Genomic DNA, 24,467 nt, shown 5'->3' with positions numbered 1-24,467 from the left:
CAACACTCAGAATAACAGACATGTTCTGTCTATAGAAAGCAACAGAGCCCAGCAATTTGCCTTTTAAAGCAGCAAACCAGCTAAATTTTAGCTAGTTAACTGCTAATGCAATCATATGATTTACAAGCCCTTCAAATACAAAAGTGTAACTGGTGATAAGGGGATATTTTACCAGGACCTAAGAAAACACAGCAACACACACTGCATTTAATTGTCTCAACGAAAGAAGTGCAACAGGTTTTAAATAGCTAACCCAGCAGTTGCTTCTGCCACCTCTGGTTTCCAGGTACGGGAATATGAAAATTGTATCATCATATCCTGCAATGTGCTTACCTGTTTTATCCTTGCAGCACTGGTGTCAATACTGGCAGACTGAACCATAATTCGTGGGACAGCCTGCAGGGATGAAACAAAGAACATCGTTCACTTAAAGGATTAAGTATTGTCACACTGGTAAACATTAAAACTTGTATATGAAATTCTGGAATCACAAACAAACCTCTGTCACGAAAGGATGGAGCACTGCTATTTTATTACATTCTGATAATGTGCTCTGAAAGGGTTAAAAACTTAACCAAGGCCTCCAGAACTTTAACATATAAGCAGCTACAAGTACAAATTCGTAGTGTAGGAAGTTTTCTTTTATGCACTCTGTCAAACACAGACCACTGAGCAAACAGATGACAGAGAGATCTGAGGACACGCTGGTCCGGTGAGAGAAATCCTCAGCTTCAATCCATCTCCAAAGCTCTTTCTCCATCTCCAGTATCTTAATTCAATTTAGATTTTAGCATTGCTTGCTTTAACTCAAAAAGGAAGTGGAAAACAAGATCTGTGTATCTTCTATTAAAGAGGGCACCACTACTGCCTGCTAGAGTGAAGACTACACACACCATTTGCTAATGATGATACACTGGTTCTGTGCCAGAAGAGCAACTTCTGTGTTTCAACAGTATCTCCTCTTTCACAGCATGGGGCTTGATACTGAAGGTATTGACAATAAATGTCCCTCACTTGCTCCATATTCAGGTTTTTATGTTTTAAGATTTCAAATAATCACTTTCCCAAGACTATAACAGCAAACTGTGATACTTGACTATAAATCTTAGGCTTGGGCTAACACACACTGGTGAGACAGGAGGGAAAGGGAGCACCAGTTCAGTGGAGAAACTTGGAAAAGAGAAGCAAGAACTAAAAGAGAGAGGAGATAAAGGCAGAAACATCTCTCTTCAGCTCTGTTAAATAATGTACTGCAAGTGCAGATTCATACTTTGAGGGAAAGAGCTCCTTAAGGGTGACACATTTTATGATTTGGGAGCAGTCTGCCTTTTTTCTTTTTTCTCCAAGGGACTTAAGAACTCCTTCTGCAGGAAAACACAGGCAGTGCTCATCTCTGAGACAGCTATTTCCAGAATTCAACTTTCTGTTTAAAGAACTGAAGCTTTCCAGCTGGAGTAAGGAAACTCTTCTTTTGCATCCCTTCTAAGTACAGTAAAGCAGGAATGTGACTAACCCTGTCCCCAAAAGAAATAAACATGGAAGAAAAGAACAGCTATGATTTATAGAGATTGCCAGGCATTAATTAAAAACGTGGTTGTTCAAGGTAAAAAATAAAAAGACAAAAGACAGACAAAAAACCCAAGAGGTTCACAGTGGATCAAAATAATTTTTAGATGTTAAAGCTCAGTTCAATAAAAGAAAGCAGGAGGGGGTGGGGTTTGCTTATCATTAAACGTGCTAATTGAAAGTACACCAATGAAGTGGGGTTCAGAGCAAACTGGCTCTATTTTGGGTGAACAAGGCATTAGTGTTTCAAGATCTTTACTAGGACACGTGCTGGGGCTCCAGGAACAGATGGTGACCCGAATCAGAACAAATCAGTGAAGCCTAAACATAAACACAGCTTTAGGGCTCGTGATCCAGCAGCATTCAGACACCTCATAGAATCATAGAATAGTTAGGTTTGGAAAGGACCTTAAGATCATCTAGTTCCAACCCCTCTGCCATGGCCCCGGACACCTCACACTAAACCATGCCACCCAAGGCTCTGTCCAACCTGGCCTTGAACACTGCCAGGGATGGAGCATTCACAGCTTTCCTGGGCAACCCATTCCAGTGCCTCACCACCCTAACAGGAAAGAACTTCTTCCTTATATCCAATCTAAACTTCCCCTGTTTAAGTTTTAACCCATTACCCCTTGTCACTATGGTCCCTTAATGAAAAGTCCCTCCCCAGCATCCCTATAGGCCCCCTTCAGATACTGGAAGGCTGCTATGAGGTCTCCACGCAGCCTTCTCTTCTCCAGGCTGAACAGCCCCAACTTCCTCAGCCTGTCTTCATACGGGAGGTGCTCCAGTCCCCGACCATCCTCATGGCCTCCTCTGGATTTGTTCCAACAGTTCCATGTCTTTTTTATGTTGAGGACACCAGAACTACACACAGTACTCCAGGTGAGCTCTCACGAGAGCAGAGTAGAGGGGCACGATCACCTTCCTCCTTCAACCTGCTGGTCACGCTCCTTTTGATGCAGCCCAGGATACGGTTGGCTTTCTGGGCTGTGAGTGCACACTGAAGCTGGCTCATGTTCATTTTCTCATCAACCAACACCCCCAAGTCCTTCTCCACAGGGCTGCTCTGAATCTCTTCTCTGCCCAACCTGTAGCTGTGTCTGGGATTTCTCCCACCCAGGTGCAGGACCTTGCACTTGGCATGGTTAAATTTCATGAGGTTGGCATCAGCCCACCTCACAAGTGTGTCGAGGTCCCTCTGGATGGCATTCCTTCCCTCCAGTGTATCAACCAAACCACACAGCTCGGTGTCATCAGCAAAGTTGCTGAGGGCACACTTAATCCCACTGTCCATGTCAGAGACAACGATGTTGAACAAGAACTTCAGCTTCCTTTGGAATGAAGTGGCAATCTTCTAAGACAAAAGTATTAACCTGAAAACAACTGTAGTATTGACTTGTGACTGGGTTCAGAGATAGCTGAGAGCAATAAGGTGAGCGAGTACTCTGACTCATCCTAAGCATTAACTCTGATACCCAAGGATAACTTGACTGTCACAACAGCCAAGGGTTTTACTATAAAAAAGACTAGAGAGGAGAGGGATTAACCTTCTTGTGAGAAAGCCCTGCAAATTTTAGTTTTAATAGACACTTATCACAGTATTAAAAGGAAAAGAGTACTTGGCAGAACACTTATTCTCTCCTCTTCAACCATCTTTGAACCATGGGTTGGTCCATCCTGGGAGTGCTATTAAATATCACCTTTTAAAAATAAAAGGTCACAAGACATTAGGGCTAATCCCTAGGCAGGCACGTACAAAGCACTTCAAACCTTTTGCAGAGGTGCAGCTGAACCTCATTGAGAAGCCAAGGCTCTTGAATTCAAATTATCCCAGTTAATTATCTCCACGGTCCATTCTGGCATCTCAGAAAGGTTGCACATATGAAACACTGTCCTTGTTGCTTCCACATGTCTATCTGTGATATGTTGGAGAAGGGGAAACAGCCTTTTAAAGCAGAGCTTGTATCAGGAGCTAAAAACAGCTCCAGTGCTCACTGGCACCACAACACAACTTTAGTTTTTTGCCCCATTTTCTCCCAGTATACATGCCTTGGCTGGGAAGTACTTTGAGGTCTAGTATTATTATCCAGAGATAAGCACTTGGAATTGAAATAAGAAAAAGTGTTTAAAGATACTTCTCAGTTCCTTTGATTTATTTTTCTCTCTTTATATCAAATAAACAGAGGAGAGAGCTTGTTTGGAATTTTTATCTCTCAGAAACCTTCAGTCTTACAGCTTGTAAATCCACAAAACCTAAAACTGGTTGATATCAAATAGCAAATGAAAGAAAACCATTACACTTTAATCATGCCTCATCAAGTTCTCCTCCTGAAAGGATGACAAATCTCAAAACTACAATAACTCTGCCAAGCAATGTTTAGAAAAACATGGAGAAAAAAGCAATTATGAGAAGTGGCACTTGCCCAACGTTTGTGTTGACAAGAAACAGATGGGCAGAAACACCCTCACTGGGGTGCAAGGGTACTAAACTGAATCTGTGTTATGAAACGCAGTCAAGTAACTTGGGTGGGATACTAAAAATACTGTGTTTGAGTATCTATGAAGACATTACTGGATGAAAAGTATTTCTGAATCGAGAGCCAAATTCTATCATTAAACATTTGCAGATAGCGACTGCTAAACCAGACATATATATTTACCCACTGGCAAAACATGATCTTTTTACAGTGATAATTTTTGGCACAATGTCTTCATCCAAGCTGACAAAATATAGACTAAGAGAGAACACGAAAGGAATTCACTTTAAAGCACCTTTGAATCATTGTAGAACAAAAACTGTCTTCTTCCCGAGAGCTGCTACTCTGTGCAATGAGTTTATAAGGATATCTAAGAGCACGTATTTTCTGGTCAGATGAAAGGTCAGTTTGCACATACTCTGAGGTGACCAAAAGCCATGTTGTTACTAGTGATTAGTGGAATCTGGAAACCAACCTGGTACACTGGTGAGCATGAAAAGGAAAAGCAAATGTGATTCTCACCCCACTTAGAGAGGCACTAAAATTAATCCTAAATGAGCTCCTTTTCATACCATATATTGCATACATAATGACAACATCTTCAACGAGCTCACAAAAACACATTTGGTATTTCTATGTCATTAAACATTTTGTAAAATGCCTCTGACAATAGCGACTGATGACTTCAATACAAAGCCTTTTGATTTCATGTAACTGGATGAAAATTCTTCAGTGTTAACACCCAATATGCAGAAAGTTCAGTGGCAGATAACAGAACAGACTGGGCGAGCGCGTACCAGAATTATCCTCCAAGCCCCAGAAATGGTCTAGCCAAGGTTATAGCTGATGCAATCCTAAAAAGGCATTATCAGAAAACTTCCACTGCTCTTGTCTATGCTTTACCATCTGCAGATAGGAATCACTGAGCTCAAGAACTGTCACACTGACAGTATAATGTTCACATCATCATTTAAAAGCAACTATTGGAAACAGCAGCAGGGCATAGCAGTTGCTTCATTAAATGTAGATTTAAATCAGTTTAAATCGGCACCCGGGATAAAATACTTTCACAAGACATAGAGCAATGCAGTAAGAACTCTGAATTCCCTAGGATAAAGTCAAAAAAAGATGAATCAATTTTTAAAAGCCATCCCCCGCCCAAATATTCCTCTCCGCCCTCAATTTTAAAATAATTAAAACATAATTAATCATTCAAATATAAAGTCTCCTGCATTCCAAAAGGAAACCTGAAACCCTGTACAAGTTAGTTGTATGTTTGGTGTTTGTTTTCTTCTCTAAAGAAACTCTTAATTTAAACTGTAACCCAAACAAAACCCTCTTATACCACCTTTCATATGAGGAACATTTCAGCCTGTAATACCACTTCCGAATTTCACATTTCTAATACACTTTATGCAAAAGTAACCAGAATTTTCTATGTAGCTAAATTATTTTGTTCCTAGGTCTGAGCAGATTAAGAGGGTAATTTATAACCATTTTCAAGTTAGTTCCTAAAGATGTTTCAGTGGTTTGCTCCAAGAACTTTAAAAGTAATTTTTCCATACTCATTAAAAACTATTTGTATGAGGATGATAGTGAAAACTGAATTTGGAAAGAAATGAAAAAACTAACAACTCAGTCAGAAGAGCCAGACACATAGCAGCTCAGCTGGCCACAGAGGATCTGTTGAGCTATGCTGATTACACCATCGAAACGATTCTTTATTTGAAACACTGAAAAAAGCCTTCAAGATTTTAAAGATGGTTCTCTGAGGCCACGTTATTTACATTTGATTAAGGAACGGCAGTTCTAGCAATTATACTATGCACCATGCACATCCATGAAGCTGTTATTTTTAATGCACTGGCAGAAAAAGGCATTTGTCTATTTAGATAATGAAATCAGCTAATGAAAAACTATTTTTTAAGATTAATTACTACATCTGCATCAGAAGGTGAAGGAGAAAAAATTGACACCTGCCCTCTCTGTAGTCACATGGCTGCATTTTCAGACCACAAACAAAGTGAATTACATTAGTACATGAAAATTCAGAGAACAAATTTTTTTAAGATAGGTGTGACTCAAGATCTCTCATTCAAGCCATGTGTTAAAACATTATTTGAGCACCCAACATGGTCCTCAAGTATGAAGGTGATGAAAATCTACTTATGAAATTGATCAGAGGAATTTGCTTCAGCCACGGCAATGTCAATAAAACCCAGAAACTGAAATTTCATATGTACATTCTTAATGTCAGGACCCAACAATGCCCTTAAATGTAATTACACGGGCAGTTCCTGGAGATCAGCAGGGTCATAAGGTAAAGAACAGTAATTCTGCTTGGTGCACACTATGAAAGCCTCAGGATGTTAATAAAAAAGACAAGCTTCAAGAGCATGTATGTAATATAATTAAGCACAGATAGATGAAACTCTGATTCTCCATCCACCTGCATGTTTTACACAAGATTTTTAAACTTTTCCACATCAGCAATAAGGGTTGGCAAGGCGTTAGATCTTGCACACTGCAGTACTAAGCTTTTTAAAGAACAGACTAGGTAAATAAAAAGCAATTCCTGCAGTCCTGAAAGGCTTAAATAATTGGCTTTTTTATTTACAGACTACTGGCGATTAATTTAAAGGCATCAGATACTGGAGAAAATAGGCCTTTTCTAACTTAAAAGTATATAAACAGCTTCATCAGAAACCAATCTTTTAGGTACATAAACAGCTTCATCGGAAGCCGTTCTGCTAGTTACATAAAGAATCCTATTATGCCAAATTAATTCAATCTAACTAATTAGAGAGCAGGAAGTTCTTTCAATTATTTTATGTGCTGTCTGAGAAACACACTTGAATACGAGAGCAGATTTCATTAATTGCGGTTCATTATTCTCCAGATTAGTTACTAAACTTGCATCAGAAGGTCAAAGACAGCAATTTTGTTAGCTGCCACCACCTTGACTGAAATGTCTTTGCATTTTTGAAACTCAGACAACCACTGACTACAAACACAAACAGGACTGGGAAAGACATTTTAAGATAACTTTTGCATGTCCTCCCGTGCTCTAAGGTTGCCAGCCTAAGCAACAGCATCTGACTGAAATAAAGACTGCTTAAATCAAAAAGGTGTTTTCAGAACAACTGAGCAGAACTCCAGCTTCTCTTTACTCACGCAGAGATTCGGTAACACATCCACTTGGAAAACTGCTTGGTCACAATAAACTTCAGTTATAAGCTTGGAAAAAAGTACAGCTCCCTTGGAAACAATGCTCAAAACCTCTAAAATCAACTTAGCTGTAAGATACTGCTTACAAGGATTAACAAAACAAATCTGATGGTTTCTGTGGAGATGTACAGCCACCTAACCCCGACAATTTAACTATAACACATTGAAAATTTAATAAGCCTGACCAACCATCTAGTTCAAGATGGTTCACCAGCATTTTTCCAGAACAGATTTAAATGACATTAGATCATAGAATCATAGGATGGTCTGGGTCAGAAGTGACCTTAAACCTCCCCTAGTACTAACACCCCTGCCATGGGCAGGGACATCTACTAGACTAGGTTGCTCAAAACCCTGTCCAACCTGGCCTTGGACACTTGAAAACATCTGGCTGAACAACCTCACCTCTCTCAGCCACATAATTAAGCACTCTCAAATAATGTAACAGATACACAAAGATCCCTTTGAAAAGGGAGCTTGACAAGAACTTTGGGCATTCTTTTTCACTGTAGTTGTTTGATGAACCAGGAGACAGTAATAAACTGATCCACTTTGCTTTTTGGTATTTGTGTTGAAAAAAACTGGTTTGCCTATCTGCTTTTTTTTTGGTTTTAGCCAAGAAAAAATAATATGGGAGTTTCCATTTGCTTTGTAAAGCATTCCTTTAGTTATTTCTATTCTTGAACTTAATTCTCCCAAGTATACAGCAACAGAAGTCCATCAGTTCTCAACTAGGGGTCAGTTTCCTTTGAAGTTACAGCCGAAAAAATCATTTTGGCTTCACCCCGCCCTTGTATTTTTCATTGCTCACCACCTACTCTCACCTTGCACATTCACTTATGTCCTCTGCTACTGCGTATCGAAGTTTTATTCTTCCACAGAACTAAGATGCATTGTTCTGTATTTCCTGAGATTCAGAAAATACAGAACTAAATTTTGTGTCCTCTCTGTTGTGTAGTTTACTACTGCTGTGCAAGAATTACTAGCCTGCTGCCTGGCACTGGCAGGTTAGCGATAAGGTGTTATAGCTGATTGCCAAACAGTGACCCCCATAGAAGCCCCATCACCCACCATGTGCAACAGCCATTCATCACCACCACCATTTAAGTTCTTCTGGCCACATTTGCATCATCAGGCCATTAGAAAGAAACAGCAAGAAAGATTACGAGACATGATATTTACGATCTTAAAGCCCGTCTTGCTACAACAGCACGTACTTATTATTGTGCTGCTCAGAAGAAGCTGTAGCTAATTCTGTAGCAGTTCCTTCAGTTTTTCCTCTCTTCTGTAAGCTGCAATTGCTAGCAGGAATGAAGCAGCCCTGTTTCCTCACTGATAGGGCTACAAAGACTCTCTATAAACCTCTCAAACCAGTGAGGTGTATTTGTAATACAACTGAACTTGTTCTATTAAAAACCCTGAAGTTACAAATAACTTTAAAATTTCATTTTATTATACAGATCCAGTGGTCATGGAAAAACGTAATGTAAGCAAGCAATAAAATATCACACACTCTTGTTTCTATATTAGCCTTTATTTTTTTAAAGCAAAGTAGAAATAGCATTTTCCCTCTTTTTAAAAGGTGCTGTGATCATGATCTGATTACCTGAGCTCCTATAGTAATCTATAATATAAATTAAAATATCTTTAAATAGATGTTTGCTGTTTAAAAACTGACTTAAAGACAAATAATCTTGAACAGTAGGAAGGAGTGGTAACAGGTGGTTAGACTAGAGGCAGGAAATTAGGCTTCATTTCTAATCTCAGCTCTCACTGATTCAGTAAGAATTCAAGAAGTTGTGAAAGGCTCTCACTGCAATTGTAAAGAGCACCTATTTGCATCTTTCAATACCCAAATACCTTTAAACAAAGACACTCTCAATTTTAGTTCTCTAAGTTTCATAGATGAGTAAGTTTATATGATTCTAGTCTCAACACCAAGGCTGTTGTAAGCAGAAGACAATATGAAAAAGTATAGCAAATAAATTAAAGATACAGGTGTAAAATCTGCTCCCTTTATTACTTTGTAGAGAATAAAACCACAGTCTAACTAAACATATTTTACATTTGCCTGATTCTTGTGTCATGTCTGTCATAAGTTACTTCCAAAAAATTAAAGTTTTAGTCTATTTCATCTGTTTTCTTTAAAAGACAGTAGCTTTTTCTAGTGTGCTTGACAATGCAGACTAGAAAAAGGAGGACTACCAGCCTACCAGGTAGCAGACTACCAGCTACTCCTCAGAGCACAGAACCCACAGTTAGAGCATGAGGAGTTTCGCAGCACAGCATCCAAAACTAAAACCAAATGCTTCTCTGATGTGTGGTATAGGTAAGAGAATGAATTAAAGCAACTGGCCAAAGCACAGAGCAGAAGACAGTAAAAGGTGACATGAGCAGGGGTGAGGGATGGGAGGGAATGGCATATGAAATAACAAATTAAAAACAGAATTACTTTTCCACTTGGCCATACTCAAACACCACAAAGTGCACTTCATGAATTTTACTTCATGAATTTAAATGATACTGATGCTGCAAGCAGTACTGCCATAAATCATGCTGGTAGCGTACCTGGCACTTCTAGAAAGCCAAGTGGGCTGAGTGTATCAATAGGTTTAAACCACTCTACTATCTCTGGACAGTGAAGAGAGGAAATGCCTCACAAGGCTTCACTATAACCAAAACCTTGGTTTGCACTGCAAAAACATAGCCTATTTGATTTCATTTTTTACCTGCTGTGCAAGGGGAGAGGTCTGCCTGCCCTTTTTGTCATCTCTAACAGGAAAGAGAGACTTCAGCAGCTTTGGCATCTGAGGCACAAAGGACTTTACAGGATTCAGGTAGGAAGCAGCAAGGCTACCAATACCTGTTGAAAAAATTGAAAAATGAGAACAGCTATGCTTTGGAGAAAGGAAAAGAAAAAAACCCGAACAACAAAACCCAAACCAACCCCACCCCCCAAGCAAATTACAAAACTGTTATCATTTTAGTCTAAGATGACATCTGCCAGTGGTCAAAGCATTAGCCAAGCAAAAGCATTGAGTGCTTGCTTCTCCCTTGAATGGCGCAGGTCGTAATCTGTGGCCCCAGCATACATCTTTTTTTTTCCATCACATGGCATGAAAAGCTTGTTGTTTGCAAATGGAAACATAAAATGCTTTATAAATTGCAGAAGCAGGAAAAAAAACAACCAACAAACCCAAACAAAAAAAACCCAAAACAAAACAACAAAAAAAAACCACAAATCAAGAAGCAAAATTGAAAAAGGATGTCCATACAACACACATTTTTAACAACAATTACAAAACTTACTACAGGTAAAAGATGAGAAGTTCCAAGTTAAGAAAAAGAAAAAATGTTAGGGGCATTCAAGTCTCCTTACTCACAATGCTGTTTTCCTAAACTACTTCCCCTTGAGAAAACTAGGAAGACATGCAAAACATTACTACTATCTATCTCTGTGCTCTTAACTATATATTAGGTACAACAGCTGCAAAATAGACATACAGTTCCAGGGCTGCTTATTTCCCAAAACATTTGTAGCCTTACTGTCTTTGCTGCTTTACTCATGTAACAGACAGCATCTTCTAAGAGCAGCTAGGTTTTGGCTTTTGAAAATGAACTACTGAGATAAAGACTGCATTTTCAGACAACTTTAAACATACGGCATTTAATTCTTAGCAGAACTAGTACCAGATTTAAAGGAAAGGCCAGTTAGAGTTGCCTGTAGTCTGAGTAGTTTAGCTACAACTGCTAAATGTTCACAGAAAGGGAACTGCACACACATTGCTCAGGGAATTTCTCTGCGTCTCTGAAAGCAGCTCAGCTTTATCTGAAATTCAGTAGCTGTGCTAACTTGATTTCATTTTTAGGAGAGTTGTCTTAGCTTTAGGAAAGCCCTTACCTGGATCAGGAGAGTGATTTTGCTGCCTAGGGCCTGGCAGAGAAGTACGAGATGGACTAATGCCTCTACTGGAATTTGTGGCACCTTGGGATACATCTTGCTGACTCTCCCATCGGCCCTAGAGGAAAAAAAGTTGCCTCTTTCAAAGTTAGCACACCAGTAAGAGTACAGCAATACTTCCATTCCAGCCTGCACAGCCCCTTTGCAAAGTTCAGAATGCACAGAAATAAGGAAAGACCCTTCCCCAGATGCACTTTTAGTTGAAACACCGAGCCCTGCAAAGACATGCACCCTGAGCATCAAGGCACAGTAAAAGTCTACTTATAGAACCTCAAAGATATAATAGCTTGTTCAGTTGTGCAGCTGTGCTTTGGAAGTTGATTACATTACAACCAGGTGAAAATAGATAGTACTGCCTACCCCAAATCCCTAAATATTTTGTTTATCTTCTCCAGAAGCAGTTATGATACCTAAATACCTACAGGGAACTTAGAGGAAAGCTGCTTTCAAGGAGGAGTTTTGAAGGGCAGGTAGTGACAGGACAGGGGGAATGGCTTTAAGCAGCAAGAGGATAGATTTATTTTAGATATTAGGAAAAAAATATTCACTATAAGGGGTGTGAGACATTGGAACATGTTTCCCAGAGAAGATGTGGAAGTATTCAAGGCCAGGTTGGAAGGGACTTTGAGCAACCTGGTCTAGTGGAAAGCATCCCTGCATCCCCCCCCCCCCCTCACAGGGGGGTTGGAATTAGATGAGCTTTAAGGCCCCTTCCAACCTGTGATTTAAGGCCCCATTCTGTGATTCTTTCAGTGAAGGCTGGATGCAGGGTGTCAGAAAGAACTGGTGAAGACAGACAGAGCTCTGAACAAGAAAAGAAATAGACTCTTAGACCTAAAGGCTGGACAGTAGTGCCTAGTGTAAGAGAATGGATGAGCTAGTCAGATCAACAGGAAGCAACTGCAGTACAGCCTGGAAGAGAGAGATGGAATACATGGCAACAAGCTGTAGGTACCAGGAGCCAAGAAAAAGATTAAGTAAAGACAGTTTAGAGTTTTGACATGGTTAGTGAAGATGAAACATCATGATTTTCAGACCTTCAAGAGCCTGAGTGTAGATGAAGTAGGAAGAAAAGGTGACTATGAAAGCAGTAGGCCATCTGCTTTCATCAAAGTCCCAGGGTTCTCCAGTTGGGTTTTACATGGATCCTAAGAGATTCAGCACATGGTGTGTGACAGAAACTGCCTCAGTGGCAAAGTCTCTCAGCTAACAGAGAGAACCTCCAAGCTAGTATTTCACATCAATGCAGAAGCATCAAGAATCTATGTGGCCAAATTGTCCTTTCCTAACTCTATCATCTTGCTATGTAAAATTGCTTACAGATTTGTCTGCAACGATTACGAGTGACTGGCTAGAGGGTGTCTCTGCTGGAAGTTTCATGTGGGTACCGGCCAGTATATTGCTTCACTGAACTGAGCATCACATTAGGTGTGCAGAGCTGAAAGGCAGGCACTGAAATCCATGTGGTGTCCTGCAAACTTCCAATATATGCACACTCACAATGCCTGACAAAGTGGTTACTTTGCACTGCTACAGAGTAGGCACTAATCAAGCTATATGGTGCTAATTTACTTACTTTATAGCAGATGTTAAAAGGAAATTCCATATACCTTTAAGAGTCTATGGGTCACAAGAATCTGGACTCAAATGCTACAAGAAGTCTCAACGCCTTGTGGAAGTGTTGTCCTGTTCAGGCAGTAGAATGCCCTCAGGACTACAAGCTTGTAGAGTTTAACTTTTCAGAAATAGATGTTGCAAAGACAGGATGGTGCAGCCAAACCAATACAAACCAAAGCCTGATCCCACTTCTGGTAAGGAGTTATGCTATTAGTGATACAATATCTGTACTTGTCTGAATTATATTGTATCTGAATCTTGCTTGTTCTTTTAAAACATGTAACAGGTACTTTCACAACCAGAAGGTACAGTGAACATACTAGAAAGAAGTCACAAGGGATGGACTGTTGTATTCCAGACCATAAGTTTCATGTAATTTTCCTGGAGGAAGAAGAGGGAAATGCACCTTTTCAAGAAGCTTCACACTGTTGGATGCAAGGAAATAATCCAACCTTGAACAGAAAATGACAGGCAGCTAAACTAATCTTAACTGTAACTTGAAGTCATGAATGCTTCACCATGAATAAATAAGCCAGGACAGGAGGAATAGATTTCTCCAATGGGCTGAAGGTCACACTGAGCAGCCAAGAGCAGAAATTGTTTCCATTTGGATCTATAAGTTAGTCCCATAGAAGCTCTCATGCTTTGAATAGCAAGTAACTTGCACTTTTGCAGAGTAGCACCTATCTTCAGACTCTACTAGCTAACATCTGTATTATTAGATGCAGAGCCAACAAGTGCGGTTTCTGTGAAGTAACACTTGGGATACCTAAGGACTAATGGATGTGTGAGCTCACTTTAGGAAGCCATCCTGAATGTCAAAACTGATATAACCCAGGCTGGGACCAGCAGAAATACCAGAGATTTGTTTAGTCTTGTATTTTTAAGGACTTTGGTGTTTAAACCCTTCTTGAAGGCTTCCTGCTCTATCGGCATGGATAACAGCGTTCTACTCATATGTTAAGCCTCAACTTGAACATTATCTTTGACCTGCAAATCATGTATGTCTTACATACATCAAAAAGTCATGCCTATGTCTGGAAAATTCTTTCTACAAAATGCTTCTATGAAATAGTTTTTCCTATTCCACTTCCCAGAAACTCTTACTTGGGCTTTTGCCATCTTGTGTTTCAGCTGGTTCAGGTCTCTTTAGGGTGGCCTTACCACATGCAGTCTTTCCCCACTTATATCCATTCCAAATACTGCTTCAGAGTCTGCTTTCTTATCCTGCTATCTGGATGATTTCACACACTGCAGCAGACACTGAGAGCCAGCATGGAAACAGCCAACATCTTCAGACTATGCTCAAACTGTCTTCCCCTTCAGGATGTGAAATATTTCCTGAAGTCTCCTTCTCTGGATCCCACTGACAGATTAGTTTGCAGGGGAAGAGTCAAAACATGAGAAAAGTTCATAGTCTATCCAGTTAGGAAAATATGCCAGTGTAATTCAGTATTTTTGGAGGCATCAGTTCACTGGTGCTTCAGGAGTTAAAAATAAAAAAAATAAAAATTAAAACTATTTGGTGGGAAGTCATCACAAGACTTGAACACTTGAAATACTGTTCTGTTTTGTTGCCTTCTAGTTGGGTTTGCCATCGGCCTGGGAGATGGTGGCATTAGGTTAAGAACAAAAACTATGGGAGAATGCAAAGCATCTGAAGAGTTCTCTTTTGGAGGACATAACAGAGCTTGATTAGTGTTACTTTTGGATCTTAGGGTAATGATTCACTTAGTAAAGACAAATGGATAAAGGTGATACACCTTTGTAATTCTCATCTGTAGGCCAAGTTTAAGTGCTTCTGGAAACCACAGAGACATAAGAAACAGAAAGATTACTATCAGAAAGTTTTCTAGCTTACTAGAACACTGACTCAATGCAGGTAAGGAGAAGCTAAATCATTTTCTTTATCAACTTTTTCTGAGTCTTAAGTGCCCTTTTTTGACTGCTCCAACAAAAATAATCTCAGGCAAGTACCTTGACTTTCTAGACCTGTTTGAAGAATGCTGAAAAAATCTGGAGTAGGTAAGAAATGGAGCAAAATACTTTCAGAATATTCATCTTGTAAAGAAAGAATGGCAATGTTTAGTGACATTTTCCTAAGGAAGAGCCTTTTTTCCCCCAAGGATCTTTAGGAAAGATCTTTAGGAAATTTTGTTTCAGCCTTGAAATTATGGATGCGTACATATTCTACCTAATTTTAACTATTTTTGCCAGGACAAATAAAATAAGGTCCCTAAAACAGGAATGTGAGCTTGAGAAAAGGATTTGTCTGGCCATATACTTAAGGCATGTTGTGCTTTTAAATAATGTTTGTTTTGGAGAGAGTGGAAAGATCATCACTTTAGAAGGTTTCTAAGGACTGAAATAAGCCTCAAGTCTGAGATGAGAGCAAACCATTAAAAAGTAGGTAAATCAGGGCAACAGCTGGAGAAACATTTGCAAAAGAAAATAGTGGAGGCAATTGAAAGGGTCAACTGTTGTGTGAAGATTCTGTAGAGGCAAAAGGCAGTTCATGAATGATTGATTTTACTAAGCTGGATTGAAAGATAACCTATCTCAATCCCGGAAAAAGAAAAAAAATGTAAGAATTATTAACTATATTACCTTGATGAAGTTCCCAAGTCTCACATCTTCAGGTTATATAGCACTCTCACATGATTGTTTTGTGCATTCACTAACTGAAACACTTAAGTCTAAGCAATCGGTATTATTTAAGTGCTGTAACTGTTTTTTGTCTCAAGAAGGGTGGTGAGAGAAAGCAAAGAAGCTTGTAAATCATTTGTGCACAGAAGCCGTCATTTCATGAATATATTTGGTCTCTGCCAAGTGACCAAAGAGAGGTCAAGTGACTTAACAAATCAAAAATATCCACCAGAAGAATGCATGTCCCTTGCTGGATTTTGATACATAGCTGTCTATAAAGTGGTTTATTTCTAGAATACCTTCTCCTACTTCTCCTCTGCCTTCCTTTCTTTCACATATCATCCATGAAAAACACCAGGAAATTTGTTTCAGGTCAGCAATAACATGCACGAAATCTTTACAGCAAATAGGGGTGATCACTACCTAATTGATCTGCAGGCTTTACCTGACAACAATTCTTTCCTTGAAGTTGACAGACCAATAAAATGCAGCCACTAGGTAAGAAAAATTAATACTTCTTGTGTTTTATTATTTTAGCAGTTCAGAAAAGGCTTAGGAAAAGGTGACCATGTAGCATTTATAAATATAAGCATACAGCTGAGACAAAAGGCACTTGTTCTCGTGAACAGCAAGATTATTCAAATAGATCTACATGGTACCAATTTACTGAAAAAAACCCTCTGATTCCTAGTAAAACCCAAAGATTAAGTGGACCGATCATGTCTGCCTTGGCTTTGTTGTACATTGCTCTCGAGCTACAAACCACTGGACCTTTGTGAAAGGAAGGATGACTGCCAAAGACAGAACTGTCTTTGACACTTCAAAACTCTTTTGTTTAAGAACAACTCATGAAATATCTCATCAGTACGTGATTATAGTCTGAAAGCCTGTAAAATAAGTCAGAGGTGCCTTCCATACTTTGTGCATCTGATTCATCCACTTCAAGTCAAGTGAATTTTTAAGCTTCCAATGCAAGCACCCAGGAACATAAAAATCCAGGTCTGTATCTAGTATGACCAGTAAGAGACCACAGTCCTGCATCACCTGACACGTGCTAATGTGCAAGATTAAACAAAATTCATGTCTCTCTCCCATAACCATATCTGTGGTGGTAACAGCAGTAAAAATTGACTTTTTCTCATTTAAGCAAGCAGATATGCCTTAGAGGTGAGACCAAATGCAGTCCTGTTAACTTAATATGAAACATCCGTAAGACTGTCTTCTGAAGTAAATTTAGAAGGCATCTCCTTGCCTTTTCAGCCAGTTAGATAGCTTAATCTTATGAGTTGTTATGAAAAAGATCCCAGTGGTGACTTAAATATCTCAAATGAATACATATCTCAGTCTGAGAGTCATCCTGCTGTACTGTCAGTACTCAGAGATACTAAGTTCTTTTCAGAATGTGTCAAACCCAGACCTCTACTTCAGTAGAGCAGAATTTTTTTCTAGCTCTTCATGGGGGCATAACCACCAATCCATACTTTTAGCAACAGGTTCAACTATGGCTGCAAGATGAATCTCGGCCCTAACTCTGGAAACTTCTGATCTGCCTGTTTTAGTTGCACTAACACCATCTTTACTTCTTATTCTGACCTGTTTAATATTCTTGTTTACAGGGGAGGTAGTCCTGGCTATTCATAGTGATGAAGAATGACAGCATTCACATTCATAATGTTACCAGTATGAATGGTACTGTACACAGACGAATGAGACTCAAATGCCTTTTCCACAAGCTGAAAATCCATGGTAAAGACAGCAGGAATGTAAGGACCAATGTTAAAATCAAAGAGACGTGTGAAGCAATGGAATAAATGTTAAGAAGAATAGTCTGAAATGTGTCAAGGGTTTCACAAATATTAAAGCATGCAGGCTTGACAGATTAGTTCTGCACCCAATTCAGGATGCTGTTACTCTCCTGTGACTGATGTTTCTCATGATATAATAAACCACTTGTTTGAGATTATAGGCATTTGTAAACAAAACCAAATTCCTGTAAAATAATGATTTATGGCTGCTGGAGAGGACTTCTTTTTTGCTAAAGTTCTCTGCAAGTGACAAAGACATCTAACTTGGACAAAACCCCACATATCAAGCTATGCTCAGATCCTTTATGCTAAAATAGATAGACTGATATCACCATTGTGCTTTGTGGTCTCTGTGTGCTATAGGAAAACTTAAGAATTTGTTTAACGTTTCATTGTGATTACAAAAGCTTTCATTCATCTCCCTGTGGAAACTGAACCCAAGATCCATTTGAAATGAGAAATTTCCAAAAGGGGAGTTTGCACCTCCCACGTCCTGAGTAACAAGTGCCTTGAGATGAAGCATGCTGCAAAGCAAGGGGTAAGCTAGCAACCTCAGCTCCATGTCGCAGAACTGCTTGTGTTTGTCAGCAGCTACATCCATCACAGAGAAGCTGCAAAACCCCATGCAAACCTGTCAATTAACTCTGGTTAAGCAAAGCTTGGTTCAGCTAAGGAGATGCATAGTCATTCCTCCGAGACTGTTAACATGATACCAAACATAAACATGTTTTCCATTGGCCCAGTATTAATATCAAATCATTTTTTCATAGGAATCAAGGGCTGTTAACACTGAACTATCAGAAGCCATAAAGAGAGAAAGATTTGGAAGAAACTCTCAACATTTATCTCGTCTCTAGGCCAATGTACACATGACTGACATCTATTCACTTGCTTTCATGTGTCTGGGTTTTCTTAGATGAGATGGGGCCATTTCTTACATAACTTCATCCAGTCCAAAGAACTGTGAGAAAAGGCCTTAAATAGCTATAGCTCTGTAACAAACCATAAGATGCACCCAAAAAGGAGAAACTTCTCTTGCTTGTACCAGTTTCATACTGCATTAATGACAGGCTTTTCAATAGTAAAACTCATTTGCTGCGTACTATGCAAATGAGACACCACCAGCAGCATCTTCAAAGCAGGAAGTAAAAGCATGTAAGTGAGCAAAATAAACTTTCTAGTGAGATAAAATTATTATCCCACTCATTAGGTAGACCTAATGCATTACCTCCGCTGGGACCTTTGGACTCTGAAACATGCAATGAGGGAAACCATTGAGAGGAAGGGAGGAGAAAAACCAAAAATCATTAAGAACTCTGATCTTTATTTTTTGCATTAAAACTCTACAATATTGAAACATCACACAGTCCTCTCCAAATAGAAGTTGCTATAAGCACTTTATCACCTGCACGTATTTTAGCATTCTCTACATGGATCAGATGTAGCAGATTTAGCAACCAATGCTAGAGCACTACATCAAAATTCTATTATTCTGTGCAACTGCATTATGCATTAAAACGCCTTCACCACTAGCTTCTCCCTTTTAAAATGACTACACGCTTGCTGGGCAGAATATCTATCAGAAGACACTTCAGTTTATCTAGGATTTGGAAAATAAATTTAAATTTAATCTTTCAGCTTTTAAAGAAATACTTTTGATCTATACCATTGTTTTTAAGAAGTGTAATGGGCTGAATTATAACCCACTAAAAGCTTCAGACTGTTGGTTTTCCTCTGAAGGTCAGAGACTCTCCTCATAAACCTCTGTTCTGTACTACAGTAGGCCTAACCTTACATATGAACCCAAATTTGTTCCTTACCCAGAAGGTTTGCATCTACCAAGCTTTGGAAGAGCTCTGAAGCTTGACAATGGGAAGATATCCCTTGAGAAATGCACTCCTGAGTGATGGATAACTACATCTAATCTCCTCTGCTCAACTGCAGGTCTGCCATTTTACATCCCACAGTGGCTGGCAGCACTGCTGTATGACTGATGGAGGTCTGGGAACTTTCTCAGAGAAGTCCTAGTGTAACACATGCAAAACTAGTTATGTCCTAGTCACAAGGATACAAAGAGCACATGGGTGTGCCCCATCTTTTACAGATGTTTCCCACTTATGCCCCTGTAACTGGTACACTGTAGTTACTGTAGCTACCTTTTTCTACAGAAGACTTGCCAGGCGACCTTTGGATACTTACCCGGTTACTGCTCAGGTTATAAGGAGGTGCTAAATCTTGGCGGCTTCCAGAAAGCTGAAATAATTTAGACAAGCAGAATTATTTCTTATCAGAAACTTAAACAACTGATAAATATGCCTCTTGACAAACACAAGGAAGGGTGAAAAGAAATAGTTTTGCAGTTAAAGCAGAACTGAAATCCAAGAGATGAAGGTGAAATCCCAGTTATTGACCTGGAAGGTGCAAGAATTTTACAAGTTTGATTACCAGTTCTATCAAAGGATTTCTTCCTAAATTTTGAACAACAGAAGTCTCACCCTTCTTATGCACAACACTGTTACAAAGTTTAAGATCAATAAATACTTGTAACTTGCTTTCAAATCTTGTGAAGAAAAAAAACATTTTCAAGTTGGTAGCAAAATGAAAAAAAATCCAGTGTTCAGAAAAAAAAAAAAAAGCACTGCTTTTTCAAATAGTCTGGATTTACAGGGATGCTTTCAAGCATACTAGCCTGTATGATGAAAGCATGAATATGTGCAGATTTTGCCTCCATTTAGCGATTTACATGCTCACAAATAGCACAGACAAACAGAAGGGTCAAACAGAAGGAAATTTATTGCCATACTCCATGACTGGCATCATAGAGACCTGTAATTGAAAGACTGGACCTGCTGCCCTCAGTATGCTGTAGATACCAGCATGGAATACTCACTCGATTCACATTGGGAGAGCTCAGGCTCCTGCGGTAGAGTTTCCCTTTTCCCATTAGCTGCTCCTTTACAGCAACTTCCTGTCAATCAGAGAGAAAAAAAAACAAAGAAAATATGCATGCCTTGCAAGAATCTAAGCTCCAATCACCCCAGAATAGTTTTGTCTATACAAGAAAAATGTTTCTGAACAGCCTTATTGCCCAGGCTCCTGTCTGGAAAGTCTACTGTAACCTACAACTTGCAACCAACATGGCTAGAAGTGTAAGAGTAGATAAACTGTAACATGTAATATTTTGCTGATTGGCCCACATAGGATTTTGCAGCTAGCTCTGATTCTAGGAAATGACTGTTACAGATGTAAAGACTAAGACTCTCTTTCCTGGCTGACCTCTTATTTTAATCCTTTAAACTAATTATATATGACAGAGAACTTGCTTTCAATACTTAGAGTGCAACACACTTCACCATAAATTTATAGTGGGCAGGCACATACTCCAGTTTGTTTTGCATAACTTCCTTTTGTGCTCGCATAATTTATATCCAGAACAACTCTCAATAAATGTTTTTTCTCTTCTGCACTTTTCCTGGTAAACAGATCCAGTTACGGTACTTAAATCTTAAATCAATCGATGTCTTATTTATTGACAGAATGGGTGTGATTACTTCAAGGTAGAACATGGGCAAAATTACAAGAGCTCTTCTAGCAAATTTGGAAACTATTATTAAACACCAGGCTTCAGAAAGCAAAAGCTAACCCCACATAACTACATTTCTGAACCATAATTAGCAATGCACAGTCTTAAAATCAAACCAAGCATCCCATAACAGTGCATTTAACATAAAGATCCCAGTCCCATCCATCCGTATTATAGGTAGTTGAGTGAGAGCATCTCTTTATAGAAAGCTACATTTGCATCCTTAGATGTTTGCCACATGCACACTTTGTAAGGTGGAGGTAGGCACTGAAGTGGTGTTTTTGGTTTGTTAGCCATTGCATGCACTTAGAACATTTGTATTGCTATTGTTCTCAGTAAGCATGTTCTCTGCTGTCTGCTTCAGCCTTAAAAACAGACCTGGCGCAGACGATCCAAGGTGAGAATGTTCTCCACAGACAGCACACTCCTCAAGTACTTCTCAATGTAGGCTTCAGAGTCAGCTGAAGCTGCATCTTCAACGTTTGCTGCCATTCTGGCTAGTGCCTCGCGCTCTTCAGCTCCTTGAGCATCCTAGGAAGATGAAAGATATGACATTCTTTTAAAATATAATAAAACCATCCCAAATCAGTCCTGAAGAAAATTAATTTTTAAAACACACAGCACATTCAACATTGCTCGCCCTTAATATAAGGGGCAGGTTCAGATGTTTTGTGCTGTGTGGGTGCTCCTACCACAGTAACGACACCTCAAGCTAGATGTGGTTATTGTTTTTCTGTTGGTTTTGTTTTTTTATGGTGTTTTTTGTTTGTGTTTTTTTTTTTTTAAGGGATGGGAGGGGAATTCTCACAGTGAGACATTGCCATTGATTAGCAAAAGGGCTGCATTCAGATATTTCATAGAATCATAGCAGGGTTTGGGTTAGAAGGGACCTTATAGCTCATCTAATTTCAACCCCCTGCCACGTGTAGGGACCCCTCCCACTAGAGCAGGTTGCTCAAAGCCCCATCCAACCTGGCCCTGAACTCTGCCAGGGATGGGGCAGCCACAGCTTCCCTGGGCAACCTGTGCCAGGGCCCTCACCACCCTCACAGGGAAAAATTTCATAATTAAAAAGTGCTCAAACACATTTGTAGTGTTACCTATCCTGTGAGAAAAACAAAATTTCAAGTGACTTGAAAGAAAAAAAAAAATAGAACTTTGCTTGAAAAACATTTCAACACTGCGTGCTAAATACAGCAGAACATAAAAGGCACAGTCAGGCATCAACCAGCCTTTTTGGCTCTTTATGTGTTAATGTTTTCACAAGTGCTCCGATAGAGCATCTGTTTGGAAGGAAAGGATTAGATTCTATCTATGAACATGCTCAGGAATCAAGAGTTGCATAAAGACATTACTTCGAAAAAGCCACTTTGTTATTTTTTACATATTCTCATGCTCCCTGCATCACGCACTTCACCTGCTCATCTTTACTCCCACTTTTTCCCTCTCTTTCCTCAAGGACCTCAGTAAACAGATGCTCACCTAACAAAATACATAGCGACACTGACAAGACACAGGTTGCTGCTAAGTCACAGCATGTAAAGGAATATGCTTAATCTTTTATAAGAACCAGAGTTCATGCTTGCAGCAGCAAGAGCTAGCATGCTCAAAATAAGGGGAAAATCAGAAATTTAGAGGCTCTTAGCCAATTTCAGCTATGCTGATTTCTTATTCACCTCTGGAATATTTGAGACTATCTCAAAAGTGACACCGCAGCCAGGAATGGAACTTCGGTGAGACATTCTTCGGAGGAAACTTTGTGCAAAACCCTATGGAGAGGCAAAAATAAAAAAAGGAAAATATTTCTTTAAGGAGAATATGGTTTAACATATTTAAAATGAAATAAATATACTTCATAATGAAAGAAGCGCAAACTCAATAAATATGTAAGAGTCAAAGATTTTTAACTTGGAGACAAATCATTTGCTTGTCTGTATTTCAGATACAGAGAAAGGATTAACTTTCTTCATTGCAAGGTGACCGTTTAACCAGCATACAAAGCATTTGTTAGCTCTAGAAGTGGTGTGTTGTTTTTTTTTTTTATAGAGCCCTAGGTGACTTGTCTTGAATATTGACAAGTACAGACTTTAAATTCTTGACCAAAGAGATCGTTATGAAGAATGATTTAAGGCAGCGTGGTCATTGTTTATGCTGACTTGGCGCCTTGCAGGGTTAAGAACTGGACTGTTGAATTAATGCAGAGATGAGTCATTCAGAGATGCTGCTGAGACAAACACCCAGGAAAGGTTATTGACGAGGATTTTTAGAAATCTAGCAAGAAAGCCAAAGATTCTGTGTTGAATAAAAGTAAAACACATCACTGACTAAAATCCATAGCAAACAGAACTGATGAAGACTTAACACAATCGTAATTACTGGCATGCTCAATTTCTCTATTGAATATACTCTTTCATTCTATATGACAAAAAAATTCACTGGTCTCTTTCCGAGAAAAAGCTTTTGCCTGCTTGAAGCACCAAGTTCTTCTGTTCCTAGCACTAAAGGCAATTTAGAGTTGCTAACAGGGTTTCAGGGTGTGACCACACCTCTTCTGCTCTTGCTTCAGATTTTAACTACAGATGTGCAAACAGAATTATAATTTAGGCTTTCTGCTTTGTTATTATCACTGCTAGGGGAAGCTGGATTCTGAGACAACACTGAACAAACTCTTCACCACCATCCTTTTCAAGAATGAAATATTTTTCAGGACAAGATGCTGCAAATAGAATGACAACTTTCTGCTTTCCATTTATCAAATATCATGCTCTTACCTACACATTATTTTAAGAGCACAAGCCAATTGGAAAACATAAGAGACAGAGTGATTGACTTTGGCAAATTACACAAAGGAATCTCTGCTCCAACTACTGTTAGTTTCTCTCTAAATATCTGGATAGATAGAAATGGTCAGCAGTAATGTGTGAACATACTATAGGAGCAGGGAAACATATAGATTTCTTGTGATGCACAGTTTCTCCAAAACCTGAATTGCAAGCTCATGAGAAGTTAACTCTTTCCAGTGATTTGGAATAAAGCCCTTAGTAATTAATACAAATAACACTGAGTCTCTCATACCCATGTCCCACTGAGCCTTTAAGAAAAGGCTGCATTATCATCCACAGTATAAAAGATACTATGAAAATTACTTGGCAGCTGAAAGTCTCGACACATGAGACTGATAAGGTGCTTCCATGCAGACAGAGATGAAGGTAGATACAGGAAAATAAGGCAAGCAGCAGCATATTGCACAGATCACAGCTTTCCCGTCTTCAAGCAGTGATAACCATGGGGCAGAATGAAAAGCATGAAGGACTATAGAAGACATACCTGTCTGCCATACACATTGACACAAATGCGCTTGCGTAACACTAATTGCATTTCTGCAGGATGGCTGAGCTGGACAGTGGCTCTCACAATAAGGTAAACTCTTTCATCTGCTGCTGTTCCTTTACTGAGCTGGATACAGTCGTGGACTGTGGAATCCCATGAGGCTTCTGCTTTCACCTGCAAAGGAAAAAAATGTATCCTCTAATAAGCATAATTAGGTGTATAATTAACTGTAATTAATTAAGCATAATTAA

At 39.2% G+C, this 24,467-nt stretch overlaps 1 protein-coding gene and 1 long non-coding RNA gene across 9 annotated transcripts in view; both read right to left on the bottom strand.

The window, feature by feature from the left end:
- Positions 1-24,467, bottom strand: part of KIF13B (kinesin family member 13B) — a 134,196-nt gene that overhangs the window by 9,858 nt on the left and 99,871 nt on the right. For 4 of the 8 annotated variants that reach the window (XM_062618526.1, XM_062618528.1, XM_062618527.1 and 1 more), the window contains exons 31-39: positions 24,214-24,390; positions 22,563-22,655; positions 21,265-21,417; positions 20,194-20,271; positions 19,503-19,556; positions 18,532-18,552; positions 11,176-11,293; positions 10,004-10,137; positions 334-396 (exon numbers count right to left, since the gene is read on the bottom strand). In XM_062618526.1, coding sequence (XP_062474510.1) covers positions 334-396; positions 10,004-10,137; positions 11,176-11,293; positions 18,532-18,552; positions 19,503-19,556; positions 20,194-20,271; positions 21,265-21,417; positions 22,563-22,655; positions 24,214-24,390 — 891 coding nt within the window. The remainder of the gene's footprint in view (positions 1-333; positions 397-10,003; positions 10,138-11,175; positions 11,294-18,531; positions 18,553-19,502; positions 19,557-20,193; positions 20,272-21,264; positions 21,418-22,562; positions 22,656-24,213; positions 24,391-24,467) is intronic. The other 4 variants (XM_062618530.1, XM_062618531.1, XM_062618532.1 and 1 more) reach the window with 2 other exon arrangements.
- Positions 14,768-18,523, bottom strand: LOC134163580 (uncharacterized). Its single transcript, XR_009964767.1, has 2 exons — positions 17,390-18,523; positions 14,768-16,263 (listed from the first exon to the last, which is right to left on the bottom strand). It is a non-coding gene; the product is annotated as an uncharacterized LOC134163580 (long non-coding RNA).

The sequence above is a fragment of the Pezoporus occidentalis genome, unplaced genomic scaffold (genome assembly GCF_034315485.1).
Source record: "Pezoporus occidentalis ecotype Australia unplaced genomic scaffold, CSIRO_AGI_Poc_V1 ctg201, whole genome shotgun sequence".
Lineage (NCBI taxonomy): Eukaryota > Metazoa > Chordata > Aves > Psittaciformes > Psittacidae > Pezoporus > Pezoporus occidentalis.
Note: the sequence above shows the minus strand (reverse complement) of the source record. Positions and strands in the feature narration are given on the sequence as shown.